This window comes from Palaemon carinicauda, chromosome 1 (assembly GCF_036898095.1).
Source record: "Palaemon carinicauda isolate YSFRI2023 chromosome 1, ASM3689809v2, whole genome shotgun sequence".
Taxonomy (NCBI): domain Eukaryota; kingdom Metazoa; phylum Arthropoda; class Malacostraca; order Decapoda; family Palaemonidae; genus Palaemon; species Palaemon carinicauda.
In genome coordinates, this window is record NC_090725.1 from 116,458,684 (window position 1) to 116,471,485 (window position 12,802).

The 12,802-nt window shown below is 36.1% G+C and overlaps 1 protein-coding gene across 1 annotated transcript in view; it reads right to left on the bottom strand.

Moving 5' to 3' along the window:
* The window catches only part of LOC137655848 (toll-like receptor 2), a 44,775-nt gene extending 39,340 nt beyond the window's left edge, over positions 1-5,435 (bottom strand). Inside the window, 3 exon segments of the mRNA XM_068390066.1 lie at positions 1,755-1,884; positions 5,003-5,146; positions 5,340-5,435. Of these exon segments, the coding sequence (XP_068246167.1) occupies positions 1,755-1,884; positions 5,003-5,146; positions 5,340-5,435 (370 nt within the window).
* Between the last annotated feature and the right edge of the window lie 7,367 nt (positions 5,436-12,802).

Here is a 12,802-nt window from a genome sequence, read left to right on the forward strand (position 1 = left end):
CTGGGCTTATAGCATTCTGCTTTTCCAATTAGGATTGTACCTTAGCAATCAATAATAATAATAATAATAATAATAATAATAATAATAATAATAATACTCTTGGATAGCACAGTTAGTTTCATTAATATCTGCACACTTCATGGGAAGCTAAGAAGACGTCTGACAGCTGTACATTGTATCATGTAACTGTGTGTTTAGCAAAAGAGAAACTGTTGGCAACATTGCCTGTAAAATAAAGTTGTTGAGCTTATAAACGCCTGACCAAACGCATTTTTATGAACTTGACGAAGTGCTGTTAATCAAATTACAATATTTTTCTATACAGAACTTTGTAAAATAAATGCAAAAACGCTTTTCATCAGCATCTTTGTTTTACAGTTTATTTCTAAACAATTTCCCTTTCAATTGGTAATCTTGTCATACAGATAGAAATGAATTTACTGGGCAGGTAGAAAAAGAGAGGACAAAAATCATTATGCATTTCATGAAAATATTGGTCCTTTGAAATAGAATTCTTTAAAGATTCCAGTCATTAAATACCAAGTTCATTCGTACAACTTCTGTGGATCCTGTTTTCAATGATTTTTTTTATACGACGATACATTTAATATTCGATGGGTTCAAGAGTTTGGTATACAAATCGATCAAGGGAAATATTTGTTGATCTGGTTTAAAGGACACTCATTAATGGCAGAGGCCGAGATGAGATTAGAAAAGGTCCGGGAATGGCTGCTAATGACTTGATAGGTAGACTTATAGGCTCCCTCCAAACCCGCATCTTTAGCTCACAGGGATCGTGAGGTTGCAGAAACTCCAAGAAACTATCGAGTTTGAACGGGACTTGAACCCCAGTCCGGCAGATCGCATTGCAGGGAAGTTTCCAATAGGCCACCATTGGATATTTGTATGTATGTATTACACATTTATTGTTTCCTCGTGATAGAGGAAATCTACCAATTCTGTTTATGATTGCAAAAAAAGTTAACTACCAAAAACCTTAAATAATTCATCCAATTATGTAAAGTTCACCTAATTATCTTAAAGCAGATATGAATGTTCAAAGTCGAAAGAAACAAACAAGTTAAAAGGAGACACAACAAGTTATATACATGGACCAGAAAATACCCATGAAGAGGCCAATGGAACTGACATTCCAAAAGGAACTGACATTTCTATAGACCCTCTGTCAACTAGTTCTAAGTCTGGCAACATGACCAGTGTTGAAAAATAAAACTTTGAATATAAGTTATAAAGAATTGGTGTATATTTTCAGTAAATATATACTATGGGTGAGGATAGAGCTCCAAGGAAGATATTCTTAGCTGAAGTTGCTGGAAGAAGACTTGTAGGACGGCCAGGAAAAGTTTGGGAATCAGTTCCAACATGAATTTCAAAAGGTAGTTAACGAAATTGTTAGCAGTATCTGATCAGAAGAAATATGAATTACCCAAAATATGAAGTCTATTAGCTTTCATTGGAATGAGTTCTACAGTAGGGAATAAAACTAATGACCTACAGCCCACCAGCATAGACAACCTAATCAAATTTTCATTGTATCCCACCTGCCTTTTTACAGGGGAATATACTTTATTAAAGAATATTTCTATTGAAAAAAGATAGAAATACTATTTACTCATATGATTTAAAACCTTAGTAAGACTGAGTGTGTGCATCTTTAGTTCAGAAAACAATATGAAAACTTTGTCATGATCATACATTTTCAAACCTATACTTCAAAATGTCACGTTACTTACCAAGAGTTTTAAGGGCACTTCCTCTCAGGGAAAGATAGGTGAGGGACTCTAGTTTTCCTAGGTTAACAAGAGACTGAGCATCAAAGTCAGGATTACCGCTTAGATCCATCTTCTTTAAAGACTTCAGAAACTGTAAAATTAGAAAAAAATTGCAAATTGGTAGATAATATTGAAGCATGAAGACTATGCTATTCAACCATTGCTTCTGTTGGATTTTAGAAAATGTTTTAAAATACATAGTTTGTAAAACCAAAAAGTTACTTTTATCTCTTTCTAACAATAATTTCTTCTAAAAGGAAATATTACACCTATTCTAAAGAGGATATTTTAAACCAATGAAAATAATTTTACACAAAAGTACAATTAATGATACTAAATGAAATCTGTTTTCCGGTGCTGGCCCTCAAATGTATTGAAATATAATACTCTCATATAACCTTGTTTAACTGAATGCTAAATGGTTGCGGATCAAATCATGATAACTTATCAATAACGATGTACATATTGATTTGTCTCTTCCAAGAAAAACAGATGAAGTTATGCTTTTAACATTAGATTTTCTTCTCTACAAGATGGAATTCATAATTAAAGTACTAAGAGTAATAACCAGTTGGAATATGGTGAAAATATTACTTCTGGAATCATGTGCCTTCCAAGTGTTGTCTAGATGGACAAAATATGAACAGTTGAACTCTTGCTATTCTCGTCTTTGACGTCATCAGGGGTCATTCCCACTCCCTGAGATGTTTGCCTGTCGGGCACTGCCTGGTCGTGTGGACCGACTTCAACACTTTTTTTTTATTTCAACTATCTTCCATCACAGAAGTTGAATGCGACTGATGGATGGCAGGTAAAGTTCATATTATATTGAAAACCACACAATAACTAAATTTTAACATTTAGTGGAGATACCCTTATAATCTTAAGATGATTAAGAATATAGAATGAAACTATACCTCATACTGGTATACATAAGTAGCAACCAAAACGAAAAATTACATAATGATATGATAGCTCGGCCATTTGGTCACCGTACACAAATAAAATTTTCTATGGCTATGTCGTGTGGCTTTAATTAACAGATATTGCATGAGAGTAGAGTTATGGTGGGCGACTTAGTAACGTCTCTGACCGGTAAATGCCAGACTGGGGTTAGAGTCCCGCTCAAACTCGTCAGTTCGTCAGTTCGCTGCAACCTCACCATCCTTGTGAGCTAAGGATGTGGGGTTTGCGAGAGCCTATAGGTCTATCTGCTGAGTCATCAGCAGCCATTGCCTGGCCCTCCTTGAGAGGGAGCTTGGGCGCTGATCATATGGTCAGTCACTAGGGCATTGTCCTACTCGACAGGGCAATGTCACTGTCCCTTGCCCTTGCCCTTCATGAGCGGCCTTTGGACCTTTAAGCGAATAGTAGGTAAGATTCATTGAGGTATACTAGGAAGACGGGTAAATATTGCTAGAATGAAAACTTATAAACCACCAATAAACTCTTTTGAGACTCTTATATATAAGATTCCAACTTATATTAAAACATTTGTTGCTCGGTGGTAAGTGTGTTACTTGTGATCTCCAGAATATTTTTCTGACGGGGAGGAATTTACTTTAGTTTCTTATAGTTTTATAGTTTTTTATATAGCTTCCTTATAGTTTCTTATGTGTTGATTTCCATCATATTCTCTTGTGACATTGACAAGATGGGATAGTGTGTAAAACTCAACATACTGAGAATTGTGCAGCCTGCTTAGATAACTACTTGGGTACTGTAAGTGCTTAGTAAAAAGTAAAAATCTTATGCCAACTGTCATATAGGTTCGGTTAAATGCCTTTTTTTTTATATTAGCGGCATCTTCTTGATATTTTAGAGCAGTATTTAAAAACCCTCTGAAAACTTTCATAAATACCAAAATTTATTGATTAAAGCAATTTATTTTTGAACTTTTTCAATTTCCCTAACATTCGTGGTCTATTTCCGAACACCTTGGCATGGCTAAAGAGTTAATAAAGCAGGCCCTGCCGACATGTTTCTCTCTCAATCTCAAACTTATGAATGGAATGTATGTTTCATTAAACAGTACCTCTAGAAATGAAGGCAGTTATATTGGTTTATTCCTCACAGAAATATAAACCTATGCAGCTAGCCGCTTGTGACTATAGGTTCCATCAATCAAAATCCATCACCAAAATGCTACAATTGTCAATATAAAGGAATTTTAAGATCATTCATTAATGTTACGGTGCATATATTTTAAAGGGAACCTTTAAAGAGATCATCACTTACGATTTCAAAGATATTCTTAGCCCATCGTCTACCTTCTCTGTACTGTATTTTATGCAGCAAACAGTTGTGATGAAATTGCATTAGAGCATCCACAAAAACAATACAGCAATTTGCTTGTAACAGCTGACACAGTTGGAATGGTGCAAGACCAAAAGAATATATGATAAAAGGTTAACCTACGATTCATTCCTGACCAAACAACGCTAACAGCGTCGTAGTAGTAACGTAATTTTCAGACCCCCCCCCCTCTCTCTCTCTCTCTCTCTCTCTCTCTCTCTCTCTCTGTCGATCCATTCCCTATATCTCATTACCAATCTTTTTAAGGACCACATAATATCCTTTAATCATTTTATCCTTAATCACCTACAAACCAAAAGAAACTTGTCACTTACGGGCTGCATTCTTGCATGAGCCCCTGCTTGGCCACAAGGGCCAGACAACCTACAACAATAAAAACAAAAGGACCACATCTGTTTATATATCTGTGTGTCTCTGTACACATTGAAGTAAATTACAGTACGCTTAGCACACATATCATAAATTGAATGTATAAACTAATTTAGATATGTAAAGCCAAAAAGGTTATATTGTAGTACACTTCCCTTCACAGACTTAGAAGGAAAAAAAAACGACTGGGCGGGACTGCGTTCCTGACTCTAGCTAAGCCAAGGGCAAAGTGTTCGCATATCTACAAGGTATACCGAATGAATGATTTTAAGTTCTCTGGCATCCTGACATTGAAGGTTATTGACGACAAGGAATATTGAGGAATTTGAAAACGTTCATGAGTAAATTGCCCTGATCAATAAATTCTGGTACATCATTATATTGCCGAAAAGTAGCGGAGGGTCTAAATTTATAGCAATATTTATAAAAATGGGCTTGAAAGTTTTAGTATGTTTACTTATTTACCATCAAATTTATATTTACTTTTATAGAATCCATGGCGACTCAAGCATCAATATTCATACCTGGGTTTTTGACGAACTAATGAAGAAGGTTAAGTTTGCTTCACTTATATTAAGAGACTCCAGTTGAATTCGTCCAAGATGTTGTGGAAAATTAAAGACACCTCCAACGGACTCTATTTCAATTTCAAAATTATTATTGTCATCCTGAAAAAATAAGGCATTCGGTCAGATAAAAAAAAAGCAGAAACAAACTATACATCCTAACTTATGTATAAAATATATACTTTGAACTCTATAGCAATATTTATGACATAAGACAATTAATGTAACTTAGAGACAGCGTAATGGATCTAAAATTACTACAAACATTTGCATCTGTAAGAAATAAATAACACACCTGAATAGTATGTTTGTCGAATGCCAAAAAGTCCGGGCACCAAGTCACTGTATAGAATTGAGGTACTTTTGGTTCCTCAGAGCAGATCAGTGTCATTATTGATCACATTAACTTCCACTGTATCATTCAAGTCACTGCCAACACTGGTACTTGTATCATTCAAGACACTGCCAAACTGGTACTTGTATCATTCAAGTCACTGCCAGAACTGGTACTTGTATCATTCGAAACACTGCCAGAACTGGTACTTGTATCATTCAAGACACTGCCAGAACTGGTACTTGTATCATTCAAGTCACTGCCAAAACTGGTACTTGTATCATTCGAGACACTGCCAGAACTGGTACTTGTATCATTCAAGTCACTGCCAAAACTGGTACTTGTATCATTCGAGACACTGCCAGAACTGGTACTTGTATCATTCAAGTCTCTGCCAAAACTGGTACTTGTATCATTCGAGACACTGCCAGAACTGGTACTTGTATCATTCAAGTCACTGCCAAAACTGGTACTTGTATCATTCGAGTCACTGCCAGAACTGGTACTTGTTTCATTTAAGTCACTGCCAGAACTGGTACTTGTATCATTCAAGTCACAGCCAAAACTGGTAATTGTATATTCGAGTCACTGCCAAAACTGGTACTTGTATCATTCAAGTCACTGCCAGAACTGGTACTTGTATCATTCGAGTCACTGCCAGAACTGGTACTTGTATCATTCGAGACACTGCCAGAACTGGTACTTGTATCATTGAAGTCACTGCCAAAACTGGTACTTGTATCATTCAAGTCACTGCCAGAACTGGTACTTGTATCATTCAAGTCACTGCCAGAACTGGTACTTGTATCATTCGAGTCACTGCCAGAACTGGTACTTGTTTCATTTCAAGTCACTGCCAGAACTGGTACTTGTATCATTCAAGTCACAGCCAAAACTGGTATTGTATCATTCGAGTCACTGCCAAAACTGGTACTTGTATCATTCGAGTCACTGCCAAACTGGTACTTGTATCATTCGAGTCACTGCCAGAACTGGTACTTGTATCATTCGAGACACTGCCAGAACTGGTACTTGTATCATTGAAGTCACTGCCAAAACTGGTACTTGTATCATTCAAGTCACTGCCAAACTGGTACTTGTATCATTCAAGTCACTGCCAAAACTGGTACTTGTATCATTCAAGTCACTGCCAAAACTGGCACTTGTATCATTCAAGCCAGAACTGGTACTTGTATGATTCAAGTTACTGCCAAAACTGGCACTTGTATCATTCGAGTCACTGCCAGAACTGGTACTTGTATCATTCAAGTCACTGCCAAAACTAGCACTTGTATCATTCAAGTCACTGCCAGAACTGGTACTTGTATCATTCATGTCACTACCAAAACCTGGTACTTCCTTTACTGAAATATCTACTTCTGATAACACTCCATTTAAATCTGAGTCAGAACTTAAGACGTTTTTACCATGGCACGTAGCAATATTTCCTAGGCAGATTACAAAAAACATCGTCTTTAAATGTAGCTGCATTGTTACTGAGGTTATTCTGCTGATCCTAAAAAAAAAGAAAAAAAAGTTAATGTGATAAAGAATATGCAAATAGAAATCGAAGAACACTTAAAAAAGATCTACTCATTGTAAACACCCACAAAGAGATTACAAAACATAAAACAATAATGGTTATATCAATATTTTATGGGTTCCCAACCTAGGGTACATGTACCACTGGACCAGCGGTACATTTTTACTCTTCAGGAGGGTATATTGTATCAGAGAGAAGATCCAGTACTGCGCAATATATAAGGTAATCTGCAATGAGATTAAATAATGAAATTTTATCACATTATCAACTAAATTGTTTCTCTTTTTTATCCTCAATCTTATGGGGACACAGGAATCTATAAAATACTAAAGGGATACCGAAAAATAAAAAAAGTTGGGAGCCCTTACGATATGATAATAACACCAAATATAATACGTAAGATATGCAGAGCTTTCATATAATAAATGCGAAAGAAAACTATTGCAATCAATAAAAGGCAATCTTCTTCTTTGTCTGCATCTTTTCCCATTTTTATGTGGGGTCGATGTTTCTGACCAGCTTTCTCCATCTACCTCTGTCCCACACTTCGTCACCGGTTAATCCCTTTGATCGAAGGTCATACTTGATATAGTCCATCCACCTTCGCTTTGGTCTCCCTCTCGTTCTCATTCCCTGTACCTCCATTTACATCACTCTCCTCCCAAAATACTGTTCAACTCTTCTCATGACATGACCATACCACCTCTGTCTACTTTCTTGGATCTTATCTGATAGTTTTCTAACTCCTGTGGTACTCTTATTGGAAACGTCCCTGACTGATGCTCTGCTGGACGGGAGATCGAGTCCCGTTCAAACTCGATAGTTTCCTGTAGCGTCTGCAATCTCACCATCCTTGTGAGTTAAGGATGATGGGATTTAGGAGACCCTATAGGTCTACCCGCTGAGTCATCAACAGCCATTGCCTGGTCCTCCCCGGTCCTAGCTTAATGGAGAGGAGGCTTGGGCGCTGATCATATGGTTTGTGCCATAGCCTCTGTACCATGGTCTTCCACTGTCTTGGGTTAGAGTTCTCTTGCTTGAGGTTACGCTATCTTATTTCTCTTCCTCTTGTTTTCTTAAAGTTTTCATAGTTTATATGAGAGGTATTTATTTTAATGTCATCTTCATCATCTCCTCCTAAGCGTATTGACGCAATATTTTATTTTTCATTGTTTCCTTTTCTCTCAGGCCTATTTTCCCTGTTGGAGCCCTAGGGCTTATAGCATCTTGCTTTTCCAACTAGGTTTTTAGCTTAGCAATTAATAATAATAATAATAATAAAAATAATAATAATAATAATATATGGTCAGTCTTTATGACATTGCCCTGCTAGGGTATTATCACTGTCCCTTCCATCTGCCATTCATGAGTAACTTTTAAACGATGATACATGAAGCAGCAAAAGACTCTAAATTGCAGTTTCTTTTTAATGATAATGAGTATGGTGTGATGCCTCACGTTTGTAATAACTGGAGAAAATATCAAGTATAGATGGAGTGCTTTCTCTCATTATTATTATTATTATTATTATTATTATTATTATTATTATTAAGCTACAACCCTAGTTGGAAAAGCAGAATGCTATAAGCCCAGGGGCTCCAACAGGGAAAATAGCCCAGTGAGGAAAGAAAACAAGGAAAAAATAGATATTTTAAGAATAATATCAAGATAAATATCTCCTATATAAACTATAAGAAATTTAACAAAATATGAGGAAGATAAATTAGATAGAAAGGGAAGTTTTCTGAGGGAAATGCAAGGAACCTCATCAGTAGACATTAGATAAATAAAACACTGAAGAACATTTAAAACTAGAGGGACACTCTAGCTTTTTAAAAAAACAGTTAATCCCCGCAAGTCTCATCACTTTAAAATTAAAATTAAAATTGAGGTTAGGATGCTGTTCAAAAAAAAAAAAAAAAAAATATACACACAAACACGCAAATACGGAGTTAAACATGAACTCCTTCCAACTTCGTTGGTGGAGGTAATTATATAATCATTCTGAAGTATTTAGAACTTTTTGACAAAATGTGTCTTTAGCATGACTAATAAAACCATTTTTAATACGTAATGAGACAGTGAACATTCCACATCTATGACCCAAGTAGTTCCTTGGCGGATGTCTTCACCCGCCTGACATTAATGGCGCCCATAAGACGTCAGTGACTTTCCTTCGACCTTACAGCCTTTTAGGGAGGCATGTCCTTGGCGGTGCAAGGCATAGAAACTTTGGTCTCTCTCTCTCTCTCTCTCTCTCTCTCTCTCTCTCTCTCTCTCTCTCTCTCTCAAGTTTTTATAGTTTATATATGAAAGATCTAATTTAATGCTGTTACTGTTCTTTGTATATTTTGTTTTAATCGTTAATTACTACTCTTGTAGTTTTTCATGTCCTTGTATCCTTTCCTTAGTGGGTTATTTTTTCCTGTTGGAGTCTTTTGGCTTATATCATCTTGCTTTACCATTTAGGGTTATAGCTTAGCTTGTAATAATAATAATAATAATAATATCATTTTACCGAGAGAGAGAGAGAGAGAGAGAGAGAGAGAGAGAGAGAGAGAGAGAGAGAGAGAGAGAATTATTAGACTATTTTTCTATGTCTATAACTAAACATTTGACTATTTTTCAAATCCCAGAGAGAGAGAGAGAGAGAGAGAAAGGGAGAGAGAGAGAGAGAGAGAGAGAGAGTTATTAGACTTTTTTTTGTTTATAACTTAACGTTTGACTTTGTTTTCCAAATCCCAGAGAGAGAGAGAGAGAGAGAGAGAGAGAGAGAGAGAGAGAGAGAGAGAGAGAGAGAGAGAGAGAGAGAGAGAGAGAGAGTTATTAAACTTTTTTTTGTTTATAACTAAACGTTTGACTTTGTTTTCCAAATCCCAGAGAGAGAGAGAGAGAGAGAGAGAGAGAGAGAGGAGAGAGAGAGAGAGAGAGAGAGTTAATAGACTTTTTTCTGTTTATAACTAAACGTTTGATTTGTTTTCCAAATCCCAGAGAGAGAGAGAGAGAGAGAGAGAGAGAGAGAGAGAGAGAGAGAGAGAGAGAGAGAGAGAGAGAGTTAATAGACTTTTTTCTGTTTATAACTAAACGTTTGATTTGTTTTCCAAATCCCAGGGAGAGAGAGAGAGAGAGAGAGAGAGAGAGAGAGAGAGAGAGAGAGAGAGAGAGAGAGAGAGAGAGAGAGAGAGAGGGTAATTGGTTTAACGATTGTTCATAGATGGTAAAACTGTTAGTATAACTGAAGGTTGTTTGTTTATGTCCTGAATGTCTCCAGCGATGATATTATTTTTACTGACTTTATTAGAACATATTTTCAGAGCAGAATTATTCACAATCGACCTTGGAAGTTTTTTGTTTACCTAATAGTACGTTTTTTTTAGTTAATCTTCGTTTCTTACCTCCGACAACGAAGTTGGAAGGAGGTTATGATGAATTTGGTGTGTTGGACATAATGAAAAATCATCTCTTAGCGAGAATTAAAGAGAGGCGTCGACCTTAGCTCCACACTGAGGCTAGAAGTTGCAACATGCAGTTTTAGGGGAAAACCCCTGATAGGATGCACCTTGCATGCAATGTGAGGTGAGATCATTTGTAACCGCTTAACGGTACATAGAAACACTGTACCGGAAGTCAGATTATGGTTCATTCTAATAATTTATTAGAAAGAAACATCACAGAATCAAGTTCCATGTAAAGAAATATTTGACAATGATTCAAATATGGGATCTGCAATGGAAAGAGATTTGCAAATTTGATGAAATTTATTTTCTTCAACAGAACTGACTTTGGTAATACCTGGTTTCTCAATTAAGAATGATGTACAGTCGGACACAGGAGTCCCTGACATACCTTGCTCCAAAGAAGTGCACCATTCCACACCCTTACTTAGCAGTGAGTAACTATACTCAATTTTTTTTTTTTTTATAATGAGGGGCATTTGCACTGACTCCCAGCGGTGTCCTTTTAGCTCGGAAACGTTTCCGGCTCTCTGATTGGTTAGAATTATCTTGTCTAACCAATCAACGATCAGGAAACTTTTCCGAGTTAAAAGGGCACCCCTGCGAGTCGGTGCAGATCTGCCTCACTAAAAAGAATTGACTATAGATAGCAAGTGTAGGAATTGATGGCAAGAGGTGGTGGGCGGGGCTAAACACAGGAACTCGCTGCGAAGTATGGGTGTGGCTGGGTACACTTCTTCAGAGCGAGTTGTATCAGGAATTGCTGTGTCAAACTGTCCTTCAAGTTGTAAATGATTTCTGATCTATGCTATCATTCACATGTACAGTATGTACACTTGTACATATTGAACATATTGGTATATAGTTTGCTGGTACTTGTGCCTTTATATATATATATATATATATATATATATATATATATATATATATATATATATATATATATATATATATATATATATGAGCAGTGGTATGTAAATTATGCACAAATGTCTATGTATATGTATGTTTATATGAATAGAGTTATATGTGCATATATCCATGAATATATACACACACATATATATATATACAGTATATTTATATATATATATATATATATATATATATATATATATATATATATATATATATATGTATTTTGTATATATATACATGTATGTATATATATACGTATATATATACATGTATGTATATATATATATATATATATATATGTGTGTGTGTGTGTGTGTGTGTGTGTGTGTGTAAGTATACATTGGTGTGCAAATATATACATGGATGTGTGTGCATTTATGTACAACAAAAATGCAACAACTTTTAGTCCACTGCAGGACAAACGCCTCAGGCATGTCCTTATTCATGTGTGGAGTTTGGCCAGTTTTCATCACCACTGGCCACAGCGGATCGACGACGGTAGAACATTTTCGTTTGATTGCTCACAGTAAACCAACCTAGTATGTGTGGCCCTGACTAATGCAGCTTTGCTGATCATGGCGATAAACAAAAGGTATCCTCACTCAGAAGGGTACATATCCACATATATATTTCTGTATATACATGGATAAGTTTAAACAATCGTTGCAGATAAGCATATATTAATATTTAGTAATATATCAATATAATGAGATCGGTGTTACTGTATGGACATGAGTCGTGGTATGACAATGAAATAATATCCAACAGAATTTGTAGATTAGAGCAAAGCCCTCAGAAGAATATTGGGAGTCAAATGACAGGACAGAATTAAAAATGTAACTATAAGAGAGATTATCCAGGTGCCATATGTGGATAAGATCATGGTGAGGGGTAGATGGATATGGTTTGGCCATGCTCTTCCCACTCCCCAAGAGAGATAATTTCACCAAACTTTCAGTTGGGCTCCACAAGGCACTAAAAGAGTTGGAAGACCCAGGCCTACAAGACTGAGGACTATGAAGCGTGAATTGGGAGATGATGAATGGAGAAGTATTGATTTAGAAGATAGAGATAGAGACGATTAGCAAAATCTTACTGAGGCCTTTCGCGTCAATAGGCGAAAGAGGAGATGAAAATGATAATGAATTGTAGTAAGTATGTGAAGGGATAAAAGCAAAAAAAAAATAACCTGGTATTTTATATTATTATTATTAATTGCTAAGCTACAACCTTAGTTGGAAAAGCAGAATGATATAAGCCCAGGGGCTCCAACAAGGAAAATAGCCCAGTGAGAAAAGGAAACAATGAAAAATAAAATATTTTAAGAAGATCAACAAGATTAAAATAAATATCTCATATAAATTATAAAAACTTTAACAAACCAAGTGGAAGAGAAATAGGATAGAATAGTGTGCCCGAGTGTCCCCTCAAGCAAGAGAACTCTAACCCAAGACAATAGAAGACCATGATACAGAGGCTATGGCACTACCCAAGACTAGAGAACAATG